The sequence below is a fragment of the Centruroides sculpturatus genome, unplaced genomic scaffold, assembly GCF_000671375.1.
Source record: "Centruroides sculpturatus isolate CEXI.00-Female unplaced genomic scaffold, Cexi_2.0 scaffold120, whole genome shotgun sequence".
NCBI lineage: Eukaryota > Metazoa > Arthropoda > Arachnida > Scorpiones > Buthidae > Centruroides > Centruroides sculpturatus.
The window spans coordinates 888,792-913,831 of record NW_019384554.1 but is presented as its reverse complement, the minus strand read 5'-3'; the positions used below and the strand labels follow the sequence as shown (position 1 = coordinate 913,831).

Below are 25,040 nucleotides of genomic sequence, written 5' to 3'. Positions count from 1 at the left end.
GCTATAGCTGTGGCATGCCACATTAGAAATGAAATAAAATGAGTAATTTATTTTATAGCATAGTCAAATAGATAGCTGAAAGTCTCTTGGTTCAGATCATTTAGATATAAAGCTTATTTCCTAAATAAAGCATATAGCAAAATAAATTTGAATCCAAATCACAATTTTGTGTTCTGATCAACTATTCTAAAGAAAGTAAGACCTATCAGGTTTGGTTAATGGGAGAAAATAAAATCTGTATAACTTAAGATGTTAAGTTCATAAATAAAATGCTATCAGTAAAATATTAACATCTTAATGACAACAATAGATAAGACAAGCAGTCATCAGAATACATCCTCCATGATTGAGATGACAAACCTTCAGAAAATGTAAATCAGAATGAATAAAAAGACACCATCAAAACAGGCATTTATTTCTTTAATGTATAACAGAACATGGTCTATATGTTACTTATCTGTCAACTGTGACATTGTTAACTGCAAACAATTCTGTGTTATAAATACAAACCTGACAGGATGGCAGAGTGTAAGAAAGCCTATTCAATAGCAAAGGAATACAAAGAAAAGGATGTGGACATCAAAAAACCTTTGTGTCTATTATCTGCTTAAGTTCAATTTGAATAATTCTGAATCAAGAAATAGAACTAGGAATAATATTATATCAACTAGACATGAAAAGAGCCTACTTAAATGATATCTTAGAAAACAGATGTACATGAAAATTCTAAATGTCCTGAATGTCCCTCACTAACCAAATTAGTGAGATCTGATAACAAGTTCAGAAAAAAGCAGATAAAACATTAGAACAGCTTAACTGTCTCTTAACCTCTGATAATCTTTGTGAATTAGAAAAGGCACCCTACAAACTTAAGCAGTCCAGTTTTCAGTGGTATAAAAGGTTGTACAACACACTATTATTCCTAGAACTAAATGCCACAAATCAAGATGTTAAAAAAGGAGCAGTATCATCATATTGGTAGGAATGTATGTTGATGACCTAATAACAGAATCAAATAACATAAAATGGGTTGAAGATATCAAAAAACAAAATTATAAATAAATTTTTAATGAAGGATCATTAACTATTATGTAGGGATTGAATTTATTTGTAGCAGAGATAAATCAGAAAGCCATCATTCACAAAGGAATTGTGTTAAAGAGCTATTATATAAATATAATGTTAATAATTTTGATGAATTTTTACATCTTGATCTCACTGATTTTAAATTTAAATGTAAAAAAGCACTGTATATCTTTTAAGATTTGTTACATGTTTCTATTTATTTTTTTTTTAATTTGTTTCTTTTTGTTTTAAGGAGTGTCATTTGTTTTTATAGTATGTTATTGTAGGGCAAAAATCAAATGTCTATCAAGACTTTTCCTCTTAATGTACTGAAATAAATAATATGTTAAATTGCAAATTGATAGCAACACCTTTGAAGCTGGAACTAAATTAACAAAACCAAAAGAAGTTTCAGAAGAGAAGAAATTTCCATTTAAATTGCTTATAGGATCCCTCATGTATCTAATTACAGCCACACAACCCAATTCTGTTAAGTTAGTGCACTTTAACTATAACACTGGAGAGCAGCCAAGAAGGCCTTATGTTAGTTGTATGGAATTATGAATTATAGTCTAACATTCAAGAAAAATGCAAAACCAGTCAAAGGTTTCTTAAATGTTGACTGCAGAATTATATGACTGATAGTTCATATTCTGGATGGCTATTTAAATTGGGCAGAGCAGCTATATCATGGAAAACATGAAAATAGCACACTGTTGCTCTGTCCAGCATCAAAGCAGAATGCACAGAATAAACCATGTACAGTACCTAAAAGAAATCTTCAATGAATTAGGAATTGGTTTACTTCCTGCTTCCCTAATTCACTGAGGATTCCTTGTAGGTACATGGTTTATGTCAAAGTTGTGTATTATTGTTAACAACAACAGTCAAGGTGCACAACAATCCAGCAACTCCATGATATATGGAGTTGCTAGCTAACATTTTGTGACCACATGAGGCACATTCACATCAGACACCATAAGGATTTCTGTACAGGGATATAAAGTGATCAAATATTTGCCAATGAATGAGATGGCAGCTAATGTGTTTATAAAAAAATTCCCAAAACTGAATCATCAGTTTTGTTTCACCCAGATCAGACTCAATAAAGATTGTAAACCAATGAGTTTGTTTGAGGAAGGCATTAGAATTACAAACTTGTCATAGAAATAGATGGCACACCATACATGCTTACCCACAAACATCTGAATCCTAGCAAAAAAAAAAAAAAAAGTTTCAGGCTGAGAGACAAGCCAGGTATGTACATATTCTTATATGTCATGGTCTGAAGTAAATTTGAATCATCTTTAAGGGTATTGAAAAAATGATAGTCCAATGGAATGAACTGCGAGATGATCCAGTACCACAGTTATCCTGCTGTGAGACAGTGCATGCAATATATGTCCTTACACTACTATTAGGATGGTTGAAACTCTTCAAAAGCTGAAGTTTGGATCATCCAGCTCACAGTCCTGATTTCGATCCCCCAGATTTCATCTTTTCAACCCTCTTAAAAGGTGTTATATGAAGTCAACACTTTCTTTCAGATCCTGAAATGCAAGAAAGCAATGCATATCTGGCTTGTCTCCAGCCTGAAACTTTCTTTTCTTTTAGGATTAAGAAGCTTATGTACAGATGGAGCAAGTGTGTTGAGAAGCTAGTGTGTTAAAAAAATGATGTAAAGATTTGTTTCACAAGTAATTTGTAATAAAGTTTACGAGAACATTGCAGTTAATTTCTGATTCACTCTCATATTTATGTATACCAAATCTGTTATATATTTAAATGTCTAAGAGTCCATTTAATTCATAAAATAACTATATTATTGACCAAGATAACAGTTATATTATATTATTATATATTATACTTATTATAACATATCTACATTTGTACACCCAATAAAGATTTAAATACACAATACTTACTTCGATGATATTACATTTTTGTTAAAATTTAGAGAAAGCAATAAATAATCTCCTTCTTTATAATGAAAACTATCTCCTTCATCAACAAATAAAGTGCCATTTGCTGACTGACCCTAAAATAATAATAAATATGTATTTAAATATTAAATTGTTCTTTTGATTATGTAAAAATACTGATTTTAGTTTGCTTACTGATTTATCAAGTGCAACAACAAAAGTGTAAGGATCTTGATGAGAGAGAGAAGAGCTTCTGCGTATTCTTTCTTTTTTTGGAATAATAGTTCCACCTCGTTGAAATACTGGAATCTTTTATTTTGTAAAAGTAAAAAACAATTTTAAAATTCTTACCACCTTATATCCAAATATTAGTAGTGATAGCCATATAATTTGGAAGATTTATATCATGCTAATCATAAAATTCGATGTACACTAGGAAACAAACTGATAAAATTTACCTTACTAAGGCTAACAGGGAAGGATAATTGTTGAGAACCATCATATTTTTGATATGTATCAATGTCATACCATATCTGTAAAAAAATTTATTTAACAAATAAAATGTAAACTGTTTAAAAACTTGTATAAAAACTTTTTAATAACAAGAAAAAAAACAAACCTCATTTTTTCCAGGGAAGTAAACATTTACACTGCTAACGCCAGCGTCTAATACTGGACGGACAAGCAATGCCGAGCCCACCATATATTCATCGTCTAAATCAAATGTCTCTTTTTCTTTAGGAAATTCCATCCAGATGGGCCTCATTGGTGGAATTCCTGTTTGTTCGTTCTGATAAAATAATGTATACCAAAATGGAAGATAAGAGTAACGTTTTCTTATAGCTTCTCTTATAAGCATTTTAATTTCTTGATCAAATAACCATGGCTCTCTTCTTCTTGTATCATGATGAGAATGTGATCGGAAGAATGGTTGAAATGCTCCAGCCTAATAAAAGTAAATATCTTTCAGTAATATAAAAAGTTTATAGTTTTCTTAATATATAGCATGTCCTGTTTTTTATAGTATATTAATTAAGTAAAATTATATAAAATATAATATGTTGTAAATTATAAAATAAAATACATTTTAAGAAATCAACATCCAAGTTCTAAAATTTTGATCACTTCTAAGTTATTACAGTAACCCTCAATTTCCATCAAATAACATATCAATGGCCGAAATGTAAGAAAAAATTTTATTCACTCCCATATCATTTGATGCTTTCTGGCTATAGATACTTTGAACTTGAATGACTATATATACTAGACAGATTTAAGATAAATGGAATAAATATATAAGATTAAGGTAGAATATTTAGTCCAGCATATGGACTAGGTTTCATATTATTTATATATATAAGATTTATATTTTAAATGAAATGTATTAACAGCTAGCATTTTAGTTTTATGAATTAAATTTAGTTACTTTTTAAACTTATGACTATTTTAATGTTCGTCTGTTGACAGATTTTAACAAATAGTTAATGTTGCTGTGAAGTAGTTTCCTGTTAAGCCTTTAGCTTTAATCATATAATCCATACTACCAAAAAATGATTTTGTGACTTTTAAGAATTCACAAAATCTGGTTTATTAAGGAAACTGGCATATTGTGAATATATCTCATATTTGCTATCATTTTTGATTAAAATTGCAACTGTCTTTTTCAAAAAAAAAAAAAAAAAAAAAAAAAAAAAAAAAAAAAAAAAAAAAAAAAAAAAAAAAAAAAAAAAAAAAAAAAAAAAAAAAAAAAAAAAAAAAAAAAAAAAAAAAAAAAAAAAAAAAAAAAAAAAAAAAAAAAAAAAAAAAAAAAAAAAAAAAAAAAAAAAAAAAAAAAAAAAAAAAAAAAAAAAAAAAAAAAAAAAAAAAAAAAANATGTTTTAGTCTATCTTAAATATTAATATTAAAAGACAATTTTTGCACAATTTTTAATTATAAAATTTTGTGTTCCATTTATTTATGTAAATTATAAATGCATAAGTATGAAATATGAGTAATATCGACTTTGCCAAGCAAAATTGATATTGCCTATGACATTCATGATGTTAATTTTTCTCAAAATTGCACCAAACAAACATAGATTTAAGGAAAGTATAGCACTACGACAAATTGACACCTTTTGCTGATTGGTTCGTGTTTGGGAATAACCATATTATATATGAATCAATGTAAATTTTGAGCTTTTTTTAAGTCTTCAAGCAGACCATGTTATATTGAATCAGCGTTAAACAAGGTTTTACTATATATATATATATATATATAAGATCAGAATTTCAAAGTGCTGCAGAACTGTTTCTACTAATGCCTCTCTGATACTAGCAGAGCTCCTTCCTTTGCCACTAGGTATTGAAGAAAAGATTCTAAACTACATCAGAACTACTAACATCAAGGCTCAACAACGTCTCTACTCCTATCTACAATTGTTCATATGCTACCGCATTGCAATTACCCTAATATCTCTGATCATCACCCTGTAAACAAGGTTATCCCCAGGGTACTGTACATTCAGTGTCATCTGCTTCCTCCATGAATAACCATGCTGACATTAATATCTACACAGATGGGTCCAAAAGCCCCCTTCATGTCGGCTCAAGTGTCTGTATCTTTCTCCAAGCTGACATATTTTGCCCAAAATATGTTAAAAGGTACAGATACCCCCCCCACATACCTCCATCTATCAAGCTGAAGATGATGTTGTCTACCAAGCAGTTCAGTGGGCCACTTCACTACCAAACAAATCTTTGTCTATCATCATTTACAGTGATTCTCAGTCTGTCCTAAAAGCACTATTAAATCTCAATTGCAACAGCAATAAAATCACATATATTCAGTGCCATATAAAAAATCTTGTAAATAAAATAACTTTTATATTTGTTCCTGGCCATTCCTGGCATACTAGGAAATGAAAAAGCTGACTTTGAGGCTAAGTCAGTTGCAAAAGACACTGACTTGGACTACACTCACATCCCTCTCTCATGTAGCAACCTTAAAAATTATATTCATGACAATGCTATGCAAAAGTGGAATCAACAATGGTTGAGCAGTAAAACTGGTAGAATAACAAGACTTTATTTTCCTAGTGTTGAATGCAGACTCTCATCACCACTTAGAGATTTAACATTTGCTACTGCTCAACTACTTACTGAGCATGGTAATTTTAGAAGCTACCTGGCGATGTATAACCGGGCAGAAACTGCCTTTTGCTTTTGCTCTACAGAAAATCTAGACACTGTCGACCATATGATCCATCATTGTCCAATTTACGATCAAGACAGACTTATTTTGAAATTAGAAATCTTTATGCTTGGTTTCAGGTGGCCATGTCCACTTGATAAGCTTGTTCAGAAGCCATTGTTTGATGCCTTTTACAATTATGTTCGAAAAATATGGAAGAAAAGACTTTATAATTTCTAATTTCTTGTTTTACATTTTAGTTTTCAATAAAAGCCTAATACTAATTTTATGTTTACTTTGTATCGTGTATTTTGATTTATATATTCTTAGTGTTATACTCCCATAGGAGTGGTGCACTTTTTCTAATAAAAAAAAAAAATACTTGAAGATTTCAAATAAGTTCAATAAATATTTTAAATTATGATAAATGTACTTTGATTTAAATTTTTGAATGCATTATTTTTAGTATCCACTTTCTATCAATGTAATTTAAATCAAAGAAATTTAACACAACTTTATATATATACTATATATATATATATATATATGCATTTTAACTGTATATTTGTAACTACTTAAGATCAGCTTTACATCACTAACCTGATACCATCGTAATGTCAATTCTGCAGAAGGATTTCTGTAAAATCCACCAACGTCAGCTCCACAGAAAGACATACCGGTTATACTCAAAGATAAAAGCATAGGAACTGTAATACGTAGATGACCCCAATCTGCATCATTATCACCTGTCCATACAGCACCTTTAAGGGAAAAAAATACAATGTTAAAAATTTTTAAATTACCATTTGAATTATTTTTAATTAATAAATTCTGTTTTGAATTAAAATCACTAACCAAATCTTTGCGATCCAGCAAAAAATGACCTTGATAATATGAATGGTCTTTGTTGTCCTTTGGACCTCATTAGATGTCCTTTATATGTACCCATCACCATTAACATACCATAAATATTATGGACATCACGATGTTCCCAGCCACCGAAGTGTTTACAATCTTTTGGCATGGTAATCTCTGGCTCACTAAATACAGATGGCTCATTCATGTCATTCCAAGTATATAATGATAGAGTAGAGCCTTTATATTGTTCTAATAAATATTTTTCGGCCCACCAGTCTCTAACAATTGGATTTAAAAAATCTAAATATCCAGAAGAACCTGGCCAACACCAACCTTCATAGTCATTACCATCTTTATTTTTTACATAATAACCATAATCACTCGCTTCTTTATGCACATAGTAACCACTGTCTCGTTTAATATGAGGATCAACTAATGTCACCATTTTCCTTCCTTTAGCAGTGATATTATTAAGCATTATTTCAGGTGTGGGAAAATTATATGGATCCCATGTGAAATACCTAATATTAAAAATTTAAATTAAGATGATTACTATTTAAGAATAACTCCAATAAACAGTGTTATCAAGACATGTATTGTCAGATTAAAATTGTATATTATTGTATTTATTATAATTTACATATAGTTCTTAACACATTTTAATTCAATACAGTGAATGCTGCTTATTGTGATTACAGATAATGTTATGTCCTTGGCTTTGTTCTTCATCCTGAAGGGAATGCAAATCTCAATAGAAAAAGAGAGAAATTGCACTCCAAAAGCTAATAAAAATATGCCAAATTTGCAAAATAAAAGATCCTGCAGTAACAACAGTTCTAATTTTCTGTTAATTTTCTTTTATGATCTGGTTTGTTAGTTAAATTTAAATTTTTGACAATATCTGATACATTTTCTTCTTTTTCAAGACAATGCAAAATGAGTATCTTTGATTCTGGAGAAATAAATTGTCTTTTAAACAATTTTTTTTTTACTTTTATTCAACATAATTTAAGATCAGAATTTAATTCATAATAATTATTATTCCAGTATAAAATTCTTAAGAAAAAGTTTAGTGATACATATCCAAAAAAAAATAATAACTGATTAAATAAAACTCAAAATAAGTTTAATAAAATCTTAAAAGTCACAGATTGCATGCTTTGAGCCATAATATTTAATAATAATCTATAAATAACATAAATAGCACAGAACCTAATGCAGAAATCTAATAAAATAGTGTTGAAATTTCTCAATATTTTTTTATTGTTTCTAATGATTGGTGAATCAACAGCAGCTCAACAAATCAAAAGTAACATGTTATAAAGAATTTGCAGCAAATCTTTCATAGTGTTAAAGTAAATCATGCTATCAAAGTTCTGTTATAGGAATGTTACCTGTAAGAGTGCTTAAATTTTGAATTTAAAAGATTTTAATATCCAACTTATTTTTATTTATAAGCCAATATTAAAATGCAACTCTCCTATAAGCAAATAAAAATAATGTACAAATGTGTTTTGCTTTTTTAAAGTAAGTTTATAAACATTTACAATTTTATTGTAAATTTTCTTTTCATACAATAAAACTCTGATTCTCTAAGGTGGAAAATAAATGTTGGAGGTCACAAACATAGTACAATAAGAATCATCTTATCTGAATTCTTTTCTTGAAATCTGATTAATTTAATTTGCATTCACTACACTTTCATCTTTTCTCAAATAATGTGAATCTATATCCAATTAACAACATATAAAAAATCATTTAATGTCAATGTAAACAAGCTTGATCTGTTTATTCACCATTTTAAATTTATACAGCATCATTTGTAGTTTGCTAGCATCACAAATACCATATGAATTAATGTAAAATTCAGCCATTACTTGTGTATTGGTTATTCTGCCAATGAAAATTGTTGTAATTATTGAATATTCTTTCAATCAGTTAATACTACAATCTCAATTATATTCAAAAACCATCACAATAAACAACAGTGACTGTATCTGGATTATCTAAAACAAATGAAAAATTTATTTATTTATGTTTAATATTTTCCATAGTTTTTTTCTGAATGTAATACTGAAATTTAATTACATATTCAAAGTGAGATCTTAGAAAAAACAGCAACATATGTAATAGGAAATGGGAGCAATTTCTAACTTTTCATATATTCAGAAGTCAGAAATTAATGATTAAATTTAAATAAAATATCTAATATATAAAACTTTTCGAGGAAAACATTTAAAAAATGAATAAATAAAAATATGCATTTCATATTAACAAAACTAATTAAATGTTATATTTTTAAAATTATTTTAATATTTGATAATAATACAAATTCTACTCTTGCCTTCTTCCATCTGTATGATCAACATCTAGCCAAATAACATCATATGGAATATCATTTTCATCAAATCCAGAATCGACATTTCTCACATCATCTTGATCTTTATAATTCCATCGACATTGATGATACGCAAGTGAAAAATACTAGAAAATTTTTTGTATTTGATCATTATTTTGTTTATTTAATATAATAAAAATACATTAAATAAAACAATTTTTAACTATTATCAAACACTACTATTGGAATATTTGAAATTTTCTCTAAAATCATAAAATAAAATTTTAAAAAGAAACTAACTAATAATAATAATAATCTTAAACATACAAAAGTTTTATGAAATATCATGTTGTTATTCTTTTAAATCTGTTTCTTCTGTTCAGAATAATATTTTACAGTTTATCAGAACTTATTTCATATTCATATGCATTATGTAAAAATCACATAAAACAGCAAAAAATTCTGTACTTTAACATAAATAATAAAAAATAAAAGTGAAATATAAAAGTAAATTATTTAGTTTCTAGTATAGTTTCACTTTTAATATTTTTTGAAAAAATTTCAGAAGCCCCAAGAAATATTGCATTCTGAAAATTATTATTAAATCTACTTAATTTGACTTTTCTCTCATGAATTTCTGTTCCTTAATAGGACTTATGTATAAGTACAAGAAATAAAAATACCAAAAGTTATACTTTAATTGTTTTCTTTTGGAGTGATACAAAATCAAAAGTTTTTGTTTTAAACTACTTACCGCAGGTAATGGTGTTGTACCAGTCAAGCGTGCATACTGTCTTACAACATTTTTAGGATGAGGCCCCAAGAGCAAATAAACATCGATAATACCACTTTCAGAAAACCAATGTGTACTAGTTTGTGGCATCTGAGAATTTCCTTTCACAAAATCAACAATAGATGATACAACACTCTAAATATATATATATAAAAAAAAATAATCAAAATGATATTCATGATATTTTGAATTATTGTGGTTATTATTTACCTGTTTGGATGTGGATACAACATCTACCCAAGTTTCAGCTGCATTCAACCACAATAGACCAACAGTCTGAGTTTCACTATAATATTAATTATTAGTATTTTTACAACACCAAACTTTTTAGTAGTATTAATTATATCAAAATCCCATCTGATAATTATTATAGTTTAAATTTTTTAACAGAATCTTTATTTACTGTTTGAAATTTAATCAATAATTATCACAATGATTAGGCAAATACAGTGGAATATGCTAGAATGAACATAATTGGTTCTAGAACCTTGTTCTTTGCAGCATCTGTTTATTCTAGCATACATTGAAATATATGTAACTTAGAAACAATCTGTTCTAGACCCACAATCTAAATCAAAGTTACCATCCAATACAACCATTAAAACAGGAAAATGTAAGTATAAAAATAATATAAAATTAATTACTTTAACTTTTATACACTGTACATGCAAATTTGAAAAGCATAAACAATATTTCTTTAATGAAAACTGTGAACAAACTTTAATAAAAAGGATACATAATCTAATATACACGAAAAGCATATAACTGAATCTGACAAATGACAACAATGATGATGACTGATGCCCTAATCAAAGTGAGAAAACTTTATTATGTCATGTGCACACATGTGCTATGTTGACCAATAGTATTCTTCCCTATTTGTTGTATCATTTATGTTCATAGTAACATTTTGATTTTGTAGATAAAAACTGTTCATAAGTTAATAAGCTATCAGACATATAGTTTAAGTATTAATAATAATCTAATCTAGAACTGTACACCCTGGTTGACATCATCATGGATATGGAATCTGCATAATGTAGTGTGATTAACTAAAGAATTAATACAATAAATAAAATAGTGTGTGTACTAATTAACTAGTTCAGTTATTATAAAATATTTATGCATAAAGATAGCTTCCATATAAAAATTTCACATATAAAACAATTGTAATTCTGATAAAATAAAGCATAAAATGTAACGAACCTATGTGCAACCATAAAGGGAATTGAACCATAAAGAGCCATGGGATTATTCAATTCATATTCAGCAACATCAAGGTTGTAAAGACGAAAAGGATCTGTTGATCCTCTACAAATTAAAAGAAAAATATGATTAAAATAATAGTTATATAATTGTAATGTTTCAAAAATTAAAGCCTCCAACTTACACTGTTGTCCTTAATGAAAATTTATCTGCATGTTCGGGAATACCATAAACATGCTCAAACCCAACAAAAGAGAAATCCATTCCAACAGAAGAAGGCCCTTGAAACAGAACAAATGTTAATAAAAAATATTGTTTTNCTTTAAAAACTCTTTTCATTTTAAACATTTGTTCCTTCTAACCATACTTAATATTCTACTACGAACAGATGCACACATACTTGTAAATAAAATTATTTATTTAAAAGTTATTATTATTAGTTTTTCTCGGGGTTTTTTTTCTGGTACAACGAAAAAGTCTCTAAACCCTTTTAGAAAATTACCATCTGTTGAATTATCATCCATCTGAAGGCTTTAAAATCCATATTTCAATGCAACTATTGGAAATAGTGTTAGAAAAGGCAACTTTTTAGCAGAATGCACATAAATAAAAAGGGAAAGTTTTGTGTGTCGTGCCTTGGGAGACATTAAATGATGCCACACACACGTGGGAATTACCTGATATTGTGTCTCCGTGCTAACATTTCAATCTCGTCGCTCGTACAGATTTACAAACTTTCTCCCATTTTGTAAGTCCTTGTAAACTTCCTTGTGCAACAACACCGTAAACCTTACAGTTTATCTTCGCTACGAAACTTTAAAACTTGATTTTTTTTTGGTTTAATGTCTGTTTTGCGAATGAAACCATTTCTTATTCTTCCGTTTTATTCTTGCTATACAATCTATTTATTATGGTCGATAAAAATCATTTTATTACAAAAATAAACTTACCGAAATACTGTTAGATACATAAATATTAAAATAAAATAAAATATTTATATTATTGTCGAAAAATAAACATTTAATTCGTTGTTAATATAATCGATAATGTAAAATGTATCGCTTATTGGAAATATAGTTTCGATTGTGGGCGTGGTTAAGATCAAATGTAAAAGCAAAATTTTCGCCGTAGCCACGCCCATAATTTTAAAAATTATGAATAAATTATGCAAAATTATAATTTTTAATAATAAAAACAGTAACAACCATGTGGCTTAGAATCCGTTTTTCCCTTGAAAGTTTCTTCCCACCAAGCGTCTGGTGTTTCTTCTTCTTGAAGTGGCTGCTCAACCTAATTAAAATTTATGGATATTTTTCATAATTTATTTCCAATTAATATTGAAAAAACTGTTTTAAAATATATTTCACTTACATTATTTTCAGATTCTTCTCCTTCATTTTTAACTTGTTTACTAAAATAAAAAAAATGATAAAATTTACAATTTCAATAAAAAGTTAGTCAAAACAATCATTTTTCAAGAATTAAAAACTTGGGTAAGAAAGTTAAAATAAATGTAATAACAAGTAAATATAGAAAACTGCTTTGTTTATTAGCAATTTCAGCAATTGCTAATAAACAAAGTTTCATATAAAAATTCAAATTTGCAATTCTCAATCTTTTAGAAACTATAACTCCTCTCCTCATATAATAGAAGACATTAACCAGAAATTTACTTTTCAATCTCACAAATATCACCCCATTGTATGGGAAACATTAGTACAGTTAATATAAATGCTATTTTTATTTTATTTTATGTCAATTAAAAATAGTTCTGAATATAACAGATTTTGTAAATATTTCATAATTACTTTAACAAATAACAATATCTTCGTGATAGCATTGTGATATGAGAAATTAAATTGTGAACTTCACAATTACAAATATTATTGATGTTTGCATATCGCATTTAAGTTTTAATTTTATTTTATTAAAATGATATATTTCAACTATATTAATCAACTCTAAATATATAAANATATATATATATATATATATAAGATCAGAATTTCAAAGTGCTGCAGAACTGTTTCTACTAATGCCTCTCTGATACTAGCAGAGCTCCTTCCTTTGCCACTAGGTATTGAAGAAAAGATTCTAAACTACATCAGAACTACTAACATCAAGGCTCAACAACGTCTCTACTCCTATCTACAATTGTTCATATGCTACCGCATTGCAATTACCCTAATATCTCTGATCATCACCCTGTAAACAAGGTTATCCCCAGGGTACTGTACATTCAGTGTCATCTGCTTCCTCCATGAATAACCATGCTGACATTAATATCTACACAGATGGGTCCAAAAGCCCCCTTCATGTCGGCTCAAGTGTCTGTATCTTTCTCCAAGCTGACATATTTTGCCCAAAATATGTTAAAAGGTACAGATACCCCCCCCACATACCTCCATCTATCAAGCTGAAGATGATGTTGTCTACCAAGCAGTTCAGTGGGCCACTTCACTACCAAACAAATCTTTGTCTATCATCATTTACAGTGATTCTCAGTCTGTCCTAAAAGCACTATTAAATCTCAATTGCAACAGCAATAAAATCACATATATTCAGTGCCATATAAAAAATCTTGTAAATAAAATAACTTTTATATTTGTTCCTGGCCATTCCTGGCATACTAGGAAATGAAAAAGCTGACTTTGAGGCTAAGTCAGTTGCAAAAGACACTGACTTGGACTACACTCACATCCCTCTCTCATGTAGCAACCTTAAAAATTATATTCATGACAATGCTATGCAAAAGTGGAATCAACAATGGTTGAGCAGTAAAACTGGTAGAATAACAAGACTTTATTTTCCTAGTGTTGAATGCAGACTCTCATCACCACTTAGAGATTTAACATTTGCTACTGCTCAACTACTTACTGAGCATGGTAATTTTAGAAGCTACCTGGCGATGTATAACCGGGCAGAAACTGCCTTTTGCTTTTGCTCTACAGAAAATCTAGACACTGTCGACCATATGATCCATCATTGTCCAATTTACGATCAAGACAGACTTATTTTGAAATTAGAAATCTTTATGCTTGGTTTCAGGTGGCCATGTCCACTTGATAAGCTTGTTCAGAAGCCATTGTTTGATGCCTTTTACAATTATGTTCGAAAAATATGGAAGAAAAGACTTTATAATTTCTAATTTCTTGTTTTACATTTTAGTTTTCAATAAAAGCCTAATACTAATTTTATGTTTACTTTGTATCGTGTATTTTGATTTATATATTCTTAGTGTTATACTCCCATAGGAGTGGTGCACTTTTTCTAATAAAAAAAAAAAATACTTGAAGATTTCAAATAAGTTCAATAAATATTTTAAATTATGATAAATGTNTTATTTCCCACGGAGTTTGTTCCTTGTTGAGTCGAATCCAGCTAGTCAGCGATGTGTCACCCGGAACTTTCGATGGAGTGCCTATATTGGACGCCAGACCGTTAACGGCAACCACCTGACCTCATGGAAAAACCCAAGAGGAATAACAAGAGAAAAGAAAAAAGACCCCGAGGTCAGTCGTCATCCAAAGTCCCTCTATAAAAGTCGTCTTCAAAAAGTCCGCCCAACAAAGTCATGATCCAGAATTAAAATCGTCCTCCAGGATTAATGCCGTGAAAAAAATCATGCCTGATTAAGCCTCTACACTCCACCGTGCCTCCACACCAGTGAACGGACAAGATTCGGAACTAGTGGAAAGAACAGTCCATCGGCAAGGTATTTATCAACCCGTGATTCGTTTGTAAACTCTCTCTCTCGACGGGCCTCTCTTAAATAGGGGAACTATGACCGAAATTGACTCTTTCTGTATTTCCTTTAGTTTCATTAAAATTGTTAATTGTTAGCAACCATGGAATCCGATTAATTTACTTCCTCGTCTCTCTCCTCACCTCTACTCCAAACCCAATCACTCACCCGCTACCGCTCGCGTGACGTAACGTCGCGATTTCCGAGTCCCCCAGAGACTCGGTGGTGTCAGATTTAGGTCTCCTGACGTGGTGTCAACGAGACACCGACCCTACGGTCACAATATAAATAAACTGCAGGTAAACAACATGTCTGGTAAGAACCTCACAGGTTTCCAGATAGATTTTATGAAAAGTAAAGCAGAATTCCTTGAAATGTAGCCAAATTATTTTTAAAGTAGACCAAAGAGTAGTAAGTCATTCAAATGCAATAGACTAGAGCTTACAAATATCTCAATCTGTTACTCACAGCCCAATCTTGAAATCCCAAAACACAGCCATGTTTTACAAGATAAGAGGAAAAAAAAATAGTAGTCCATGGGTAAGGTGACACCAAAAATGTGTTACTGTAAAATTAAAGCCATATGAACCAGATTAGAGTTGTTCTTGGTCTATTGTTGTCTTATAGCATGGTCACATGGAGGCACTTTGATCTAAACAAATTAATTGACACATGCATATCACAGTTCAAACAGAATTTTCATTTTAAATTTCGAAGTAGCTGTATTTCAAACTAACCAAATTCCTTAACATGTAAATCTCTATATCCCCAGCCAGGATAAAAGTACATCATCTAAATACTTTCTAAAGTTTACCTTAGTTTAGTTTAGAAAAATTAATAATTTACATTATGAGGATGATACATTCATTAATTAATAAACATCAAGCTTAAGAATGGAAAGTGATTGGGAAATCTAGAATTGATCTTTCGAAAGAAACCTGAAAATTCTCCATTTATATGTAGATATGCATGCTTTTATTGTGTAGTAGAAAATATTGATAAATTTGTAATCTTAGTGCAGATACAGTTAATATTGCAACACTAACCTCAAACAAATTACAGCAAAATTTCCTTTTACTCAAAAAGAAACCTCACTGAAACCTAAAATGCTACAGAAAATTTTTTCCAGCTAAAACCCTAATGTACTATATATTTATTTTTTTTTCAGAATTAAAAAAAGTAAATTTTCTTCAAAAGCATTAAATATTAAGAAGTTAATAAAAGTAATGAATTTCTCAAAAATAGCATTTTACTTACCCTTGATCCTTAAGTCTGTGATGTTCAAATCTCATCAAACCACGAGGATTTACACTAATTACTAGCTGATCATTAGTATACACATCTATACGAAATGGATTAGCTGTTACAACAGCTTTATTATTACCAAATGTTGCAGTAATTCCTTCAGAATCTTGATTTGTTATCTGTAAGCTAAAAATAAACAATTAAATTTATAAATCATTATGACTTAACTATGACTTACAACTGATGCATGACAAATTGAGATCTTCATTTATTCATTAGTTGATACTGAGAGAAAATTCTCTAAGTAAGAAAACAAATATATATATATATAAGAATTTTTCACATAGTGAGGAAATTTTTTCTTAAAATCATATCATCATCATTTATTGTTCAAATTTGACAACTATATTTTATTAATCAATTATACATAGGCTGTTCAGAAATAAACCTCTTATTGGCTGGTATAAACATGTGGTTGACTGCAGCACCACAGATGCTTGGGCAGAAATAAGCTGTCATGTGTTGGCTTATGAAACCTCACACAATTGGTTACTGCATTTAGTGCAGTGTTTCTCAACGGGGGCGATATTGCCCCCATGTGGGTATTTTTCCATGTTGAGGGGGTAATTAGTAACAATTTATATTTTGGGAGGCAAAAAACAATTTTCTGGGCGATATAGTAAAACATTATATTAAGAATAATTAGATATTTTATTCGTTATATCGTACAATAATTAAACAAATAACATTACACTAGTCACTAGTCTATTCAATGCAGTACAAATTTGCGTTAGCCTTGGCCCTCGGCATCGGAATTTTGAAGTGAAGGGGGCGATACTACGTAATGGTTTTATTGAAGGGGCGACGATTCGTCAGAGAGACACTGAGAAACACTGATTTAGTGCATGGTCTGTAATGAGTGGAGAATGATGGTTGGTGTATTCAAAGTTCCTGTCAAATATGAGGTAATTCACTTTTTGCAAGCTGAAGGACAAAGTGCAGCCTAAATCGGTCAAGTATGATTGCAATGTACAGAGAAAAGTTCACGAATGAAGGTTGTATGAGGGAATGGTGCCATAAATAATTTCAAAAGAACAACCAGATGTGCAAGTTGAAGATGGACAGGGAAGACTGCTCATTTGACAAAGTCATCAAAGCAATTTGTTAGAGTTGCTCTTTCACAATATTGAAACCATCTTGTGAATTTCCTGAAATTCTTCTACAAGATTGTGACTTTGACTCTAGGTTATCACAAGTTTTGTACTTGGCAATTCACAAACATCTCACAGAAGATCACAGAATGAAGCTAATGGGGTCAGCATTGCAATTTTTGCTGTTACAACACAGATAGCAACACTTTTCTGTACAAGATCATAACAGGTGATGAAACATGAGTTCACTTTGAGAACATGCAGACAAAGGAACAATCAAAATAGTGGATGCATATGACCTCATCAAACAAATCTAAGTAGTTTAAACCAATATTGTCAAACAAGAAGCTTATGGCTACAGTCTTTTGGGACTATACATGAATGTTGCTGATAGAGTTTATGGAGCAAGGTACAACCATTACTGCAGATGAATAGTGCAAAACCCTCAAAAATCTTTAATGGACAATTCAGAACAAGAACCAAGGCTCGTTGACCTCAGGCGATGTTTTGGTCCACAGCAATGCACACACTCACACAGCTGCACGCACAAAAGAATTGCTCCAACTGTTTGGATGGAAGGTGTTTGACTACCCATATTACAGTCTAGATCTTGCACCAAGCAACTATCACTTGTTTGAAAAAATTAAAATTTGGTTGAGGTTGCAGCAATTTGACAACAATGAAGAGCTGATATCCTTGGTGGCAACATTCTTCGAGGAAGTTATGCAGAAGATGACAAATGTCTGAATTTATATAGAAAATATATTGGAAAATAGTTTAGGTATGTATGCAACTTTTGTGTATAATATAGTTTTCCTTTCCTTTTTTTCATGCCTTCCAGAGGTTGATTTCCAAGTATCCCTTGTACTTTTAGCAAAACAAAAATAAATTTTGCTTTATTTATCCTTATTACTAAATATGAGAAAAGTTATTAAAAATTTATTAATGTAGAAAAACTGATTACATTGTTCAATAATTTCATAGCTCCATAATATCATTAAAATATATAAAAATCATAATATTGACAATTAGAACTAATTAGTTAGTTAATTATTCTAAAAAATCTTCAACCAGTAAGTCTTTAAATATAATGTTGTAAAAAAATTGCCATGCCTTAATTAAAACTGCCATGAAATGATGCTGCATATGAAGTCTGGCAATTAATGCAAACTGACTAATATCTGAGATGCATTTACTATTTTCTAATATGTGCAGCATTTATGATAGAAGCGTTCTTCAACATGTATCCTCATGTTGTGATATTGTAATGAAGTTTTTATTTTTCAGTACCATTCCACAAGCAGAATTTGGTTACTACTCCTTACAAACTAAGGTGCATCAATTTTTTTGCAACAGTGTGTACATAAATATGTATGATGATATTAGTAATAATGATAAAAACATTACTTACTTTGTTTCTGGAGGTTCTCCTATCAAAACTTCTTTTGGTTCAAATCTGGGTCTCAGAGGTGTTAATTCATTTATTTTTATATGTAACATATTTGAAACTAATGCTGATAACTGAAATTTAAACTCCACGCCATTTTTTCCATTCACAATATTTCCTTCTATTTTTGAAGCTGTTGTTTTTATTGTATTCATTTGTAAATAATAGGGAGATTGACCAGGTGTTAAATTACGATTTCTCCTGTAAAAATATGCTTTAATCAATAAACTTAAATATTAACCTGCTTGAATAAGAAAACTCTTAAACCATTATGTCAACATATAATTGCAGCAATTTTAATACATAGCATATTATGTTTACAGTATAAAACAATTATACTGTAAACTGAAACTAATGAAACTAAGAATTAGCTTATTTAATTTTGAATATAATCAAAACAATGCTCTGTTTATAAAGTAAAATTAAAAATATTAATTTGTACGAATATTCTTACTGATATATCAATTTTCTATTTAAGGTATACAGTTGAACCTGTCTATCTCAAATCTCGTGGAAACAAGGATAAAAATTTCAGATAGACAGATTTTGAGATATAGAGATTCCTACACAGTAAACAGTAATAGATTTGATTGGAAGTACAGTATTTTATTAATACAACAGCAAGTACAGTACAAATGTATAAATAAAACATTTTTCACAAACTATTTCTGTTCACATATGTCAATGGTTTCTAATATGTAACTGTCTTCAACCAATAACATGCAAGCCAAACCTATAGCCTTGTAGTAGCCAAGTGGAACACAAGTCATTAGTCATGGGTTTGCATCTGGCCAATGGATGGAGTTTTCCAAGTTTTCTTTATGTTTGCAACATCTGAACAGAGGCCAGTTTCCCATAGAAAATCCTCTTGGTAGTCATCCTCCCTCGACAGATCGCCAATGTGTTGCATTGTCATAAACAAATAAACCAAACCAAGCTTATAGCCAATCAGAAAAAACAGTGTTGATTGCAACTATGTACTTTATTGCAATAGATCCAGGGTGGCCAAGCTCCTTGATAGTCCGAGCCATTTTTCAAAATTTAAAATTTTTTGAGAGCCGCAATTAAATACGTATTAAAAAGGTATGCAAAAAATTCCAGATTACAAATTATATCCATAGCAAGAGTGATACAAATTGTTTCCTCCAGAGCACAATGTCAACTGTCCATTGCAATGACAGTTTACAAATTCAAAATCGGTATGGAGTCGGTCAATAACGGACGATTACGCTACTGTTTATGTTCGTTCGCGCAGTTTTCAATGAGTCATATCATTCTTAACTTGGACGGAAATGAAATTTGTTACAACGTTGCACTTAGTCTTTCATATTTGTTGTTAGTAATTTAAAAGACATTTTGAAACACATACGGAACGATAATAATTTTTTAAAATATAATAACACAAAAATGAAAAGAAAACTCGGGTACATTTATCGAGAGCCACAAATAATCCTTCAAAGAGCCGCATGTGGCTCACGAGCCGCAGGTTAGCCACCCCTGCAATAGATGTTTCTCAACTACAATTTATACTATCAAAATGTAGTTGTCAAGCTTTGAAATTGTAATTGACACTTCAGTCCATAATTTAAAACATACAGGTATTGGGAAAAAATTATTTGAGATAAACATGGAAAATATATTGAATTTAGGCTGAAAATCCAGGAAAAAATACAGAGGTTTTCTAAATAAACATGTTTGAGATACATTGAAAATACAAATGAAATTTCTTGTATTAATTTCATTTATAATTATGTAATTAATAGTGGTACTACTTAAAATATAATAAGTTCAAAAATGCATCTATAATATGTTTAAATAATGTAACACTAAATTAAGTATTCTATTAAGATTTATATCATTAAATAATTTATTGTGTTTTTTTATATACTTTTTAATGCATTTTATTTTAGGTTTTGCAATCTCTTCGGGAAGTTGCAATGCTGTTAATAGTGACATTGCTCCTTAAGAACTTGTATGGCATGTGATTACTTTTAGCATTCTGATTGTTTTGATGACAGAAGGTCATACAAAGTTAGAATAACCAATTCCAATGATTATCAAAGTTTATAAACAAAAAAAATACTCTCATTGAAAAAAGTTACACACCAAGAAAGGGGTGTTTGAATCAAATGAAATTTATTAGTGCAAACATAATAACAAGATTATAATATCATAGCAAATGGATAATTTAAAAAAAAATTTAGTACCTCACAGAACCTATTCTTTCCTGGATGCATATAGCAATAGTCTGTATGGAGGCATACAGACACTATATGCTATCCTGTATCTGTTGTAAATCTGTCATAGGATGCTACAGGAGGATCTGGAGCAATTGTTGCAACAGATGTTACAACAATTGCTCCAGATCCCTCAAACATGTAAATGATTAAAGCTGATGTTCCATCTATTCCTAGAAATGTTCAATAGTGGCAAATCTGGAAGCCATACAAGCCAAACAAGTATGGCATCTGACAGACATTCCCTAGCTGCATGTGGCCAAGAATCATCTTACTGGAAAATATTAATAGCTGCTTGTGACTTTGAAATAAAAAATAAAATACAAGGGTGCAGAATTTCTTGAATATACCATTGTGCCATTAATGTCAAGAGAGGTGGCAACTGTCTTATGAGATGGGAGCCATCTCCCTAGATCAGCACACCAGTAATGATGGCAGTGTGCTGCTCAACAGTAAAGGTAGAATTGAAGTACTCATCCACACACTAACATAATGATCATCTGTTCTCAAACAGAACAGGATTTGTTGCTAAAGACAATATACTGGTAGTCTATAGCAGTCCTTGCTTCTCTATCACAGCACCACTACAAACAAAATTGAAGATGTTGAGGTACTAATGGCAGGATATGTAGCAATTACCATGAATGCAAATTTGTCTCTTCTAATCACCTGTCAGTGATAACGCACCTATCTTAAATAGGAGACAGTGTTCTGTAGCAAGGCTCAGGATGGTGGACAAAGATGCTATTGCAGCTGTTTCTGCTTGTCATGATCAGACAATCATCTCTCCTGGTGGTCAGTCTGTGGTGTCTGAAGTCTGTGTCCTGACATAACAGAGATGTTAACTAACTGTAAGAGACTTTTAAGACCTGACTATAGAGATGGTGAGACAGACTGTCTCAACATTTCTACAGTCAGGTCATAAAAGTCCAGATAACAAGCAATTCAGAGAAAGGCCATTCTGCTACAATCAGCCTGATGCTTTCTCAGCTGTGTACTATCTTTGATTATAGTGTACAGATATGCCTGGCATTCAAAGACTCCAAACAAGAGATACACTAAAAATTTTGAACAGAATGAGAACCTTTGTAACCCTTTTTTATAGTATAGCAATTTTAAGGCATTCTGAAAGGAATTGCTCTGGATAATTTTTAAAAATTGCCAATTTGCCAGTTTTTAATTTTTTTCACCACTTCAAATTATTTATCACCATGAGTTTGACTTACTAATTAATGCAGGTTCTGAAAGCTTTATCAGTTTGGAAACTGGAAATCAAGAGGTTATTTAACTCTTGCTTTCCAATCTCATGTCAAGCTTAACATATTAAGCTGTCACAAATAGGAATCATTCCGAAAAATTTTTTAATGAACAATTCTGAAAACACATTTAATCACAACAGTATTTAAAATACTGTTTGATTCAATTAAAACAGTATTTTACATTTTCTGTCATGTCAAAATTTTTATGCTTTAGTCACTCCAAAAAAAAACTCCAAATTTTCTATCAGTCAATAAAAAATCCCCAATCTGTAAAATTCAACACTGGGTAGTGTGAGAATCAGAATTTTATTACTTAATTAGCATGAGAAATATATCTAGTTTCTCCATGTTGTTTATAAAAAAGGAAAACAAAGCTGTCACTTTTGTGTTGAAAGAAAAAAATTAACTTCCTTTCCCAGGATCTTATCTCCAAACTGAACTAGCCATCTGGATATATACCGCCCTGTACTGTACATCCTGTTTACGAATGAAAATCCTTTAACGCTATTGGTCAAAAATTATGATAAAAGGGGCCATTCGAGGCAGTCCACAGAAATTTGGAAAGTGCCATACGGATCACAGTCCTCCATAATTTGAAGGTGCCATAAATAACAGGCCACATCAGCAAGAGTTCCCTCACTCACATCCTCTTCCTCGAACCTTCTCCAAGAACATAGCAGACTTCGTTCAATGAGACGACTGATATTGAGACCTTCAGTCAAGGTAGTATGTTTAAGATATTGTAAACTCTCTCTCTCTCTCTCACATAAATAGATAGGGATTTAGAATCTCCTTGTATATTGATATTATATTTGTTTGTTTCTTATTAAAGTTTGTTTTTTGTTGATTTGAAAGGTCTCGTTAATGAACTCAGTTCTACGCTAAAGTCTTATCATGGATCTATGATCCCTTCCTCTCAGAAAGGTATATAAATTTTATCATTAGCTTGTCTAACACTCTAATTAAGCTGGTGTCAGGAAAAACTGACAGAAGGATCATAAGAACTTCCTGTCCCCCAATTCAAATACTACTAAAAACCTATCCTAGTGACTCTGCGAGCAGATCTGTCCGATCTGAAGCCGATCAGAGTGAGAAATGAAACTTTTGTCACCCTGATTTCCCACATATGCATTTCTTACCCACTGGATTCCCATAGTGGCATTGCATGAAAACTGTCTTTGGTTCTCAATATCACTTCTTGCTTTCCTGTTTGAATTTGCCGCATGATGTTATGACATTGCTAGGTGTATGGTGCATAGGACTCCCATCACACAGAAGCTTGACATTCTGCTGTTTTTCCTGAAATGTGCTTTGTGATTCAATTTTACACTGAATGTTGGAATAAGCAGACTAGGCTTTTTTTATCACCAGTATCATATTTTTTATTGCCAATTTAATGAAAATATTGCCCAGTGGTAATTTTGGCCCTATGCAGCATGACTCTGGAATCAAACCATGACTATAAATATTATATACTTGTCTGAGAGCTGTATGCTAAGTTTTGCAGTAGATCTAATCAGACAACTCTATTTGAACTTTTATTGGCTAACAAATACACAGTATTTTAATACTTTTTTTGTATTTTGTAAGACATTCCTCATATAAAACACTTGTAATTTTTATATCTTTTGAAAGCTAAAAACATACAAAAAATTGAAATGCACTTTAAATAAAAATATAATTGAACAATTTCATTTAATCACACCATACAAAAACCCAAAAATCTATAAACCTTTGCAAAAACTTGTGTGTTTCTGCAGCAAGAGGAAAAAAATGACATTTTGAGTTGCATTTCACTGTTGAGTTGTATTTGTTAATTGCATTTCACTTCATCATTTACATATTGGCACTTCCTGTTGAAAAAAATTTCCTGCAACTGCACTTGACAAATTCTTGCTTTTAATTAGTACCTGTTGTTAAAATGTTAAATTTCAGTTAAATTTCTTCCAAAATATCACTTATTTTCAGAAACTCTTCATCAGCAACCTTAAATTCATTGTGGACATACAATTTATCAATTATTTCTGATGACTTTCCAGCTGGTATATATTGTTTTTGTTCTTTTTCTATTACTACTGCCATGATGTTTATGGGTGCTATCTTCTCTCTCTTGAATTCTGGAATCTTGACCAGAATAATTCTAACTTATAGAGGGAAATTTTTATTTAATCTTTAACATTTATCTGCTTATCTTTTACAACAAACTTTTGAATTTTTCTGTGTTTCTCTTATATTATCAATCCTAGTACAGAGATTGCACTATGAATGATAATATCAAGATTCTTGTTGCAGCACGGGGAAGCAATATTATTCTTCTCCATCTCTCACCTGTTGAGCTGCTCTAACAAACTGTCTTCTGTAAGTCCCCATCTTCTGTTTCTGATAAGTCATTAAAATGAGTAGAGATAGTACAGTCAACCCCCCTATAATTACGGTCCCAATAATTACGATTCCTATAAAACTGCGAAAAAATTGTGACGGTATCCGTAAAAAAACAGTAAAAAACACCCTATAATTACGTTAAACGTCATCAGGCAGCCGAACTACTTTCCCGCCGTCCGTAGCGCCACACTACGGAGATACATAAACAGTGTCGTAATTCG

The 25,040-nt window shown here is 30.5% G+C and overlaps 1 protein-coding gene across 1 annotated transcript in view; it reads right to left on the bottom strand.

Moving 5' to 3' along the window:
• Positions 1 to 25,040, bottom strand: part of LOC111623776 (neutral alpha-glucosidase AB-like) — a 62,431-nt gene that overhangs the window by 15,042 nt on the left and 22,349 nt on the right. The window contains exons 3-17 of the mRNA XM_023366479.1: positions 18,906 to 19,142; positions 16,356 to 16,529; positions 12,725 to 12,764; positions 12,559 to 12,643; positions 11,538 to 11,634; positions 11,354 to 11,458; positions 10,358 to 10,433; positions 10,109 to 10,282; positions 9,361 to 9,500; positions 7,014 to 7,537; positions 6,759 to 6,919; positions 3,607 to 3,933; positions 3,446 to 3,520; positions 3,183 to 3,296; positions 2,991 to 3,103 (exon numbers count right to left, since the gene is read on the bottom strand). Coding sequence (XP_023222247.1) covers positions 2,991 to 3,103; positions 3,183 to 3,296; positions 3,446 to 3,520; positions 3,607 to 3,933; positions 6,759 to 6,919; positions 7,014 to 7,537; positions 9,361 to 9,500; positions 10,109 to 10,282; positions 10,358 to 10,433; positions 11,354 to 11,458; positions 11,538 to 11,634; positions 12,559 to 12,643; positions 12,725 to 12,764; positions 16,356 to 16,529; positions 18,906 to 19,142 — 2,442 coding nt within the window. The remainder of the gene's footprint in view (positions 1 to 2,990; positions 3,104 to 3,182; positions 3,297 to 3,445; positions 3,521 to 3,606; positions 3,934 to 6,758; positions 6,920 to 7,013; positions 7,538 to 9,360; positions 9,501 to 10,108; positions 10,283 to 10,357; positions 10,434 to 11,353; positions 11,459 to 11,537; positions 11,635 to 12,558; positions 12,644 to 12,724; positions 12,765 to 16,355; positions 16,530 to 18,905; positions 19,143 to 25,040) is intronic.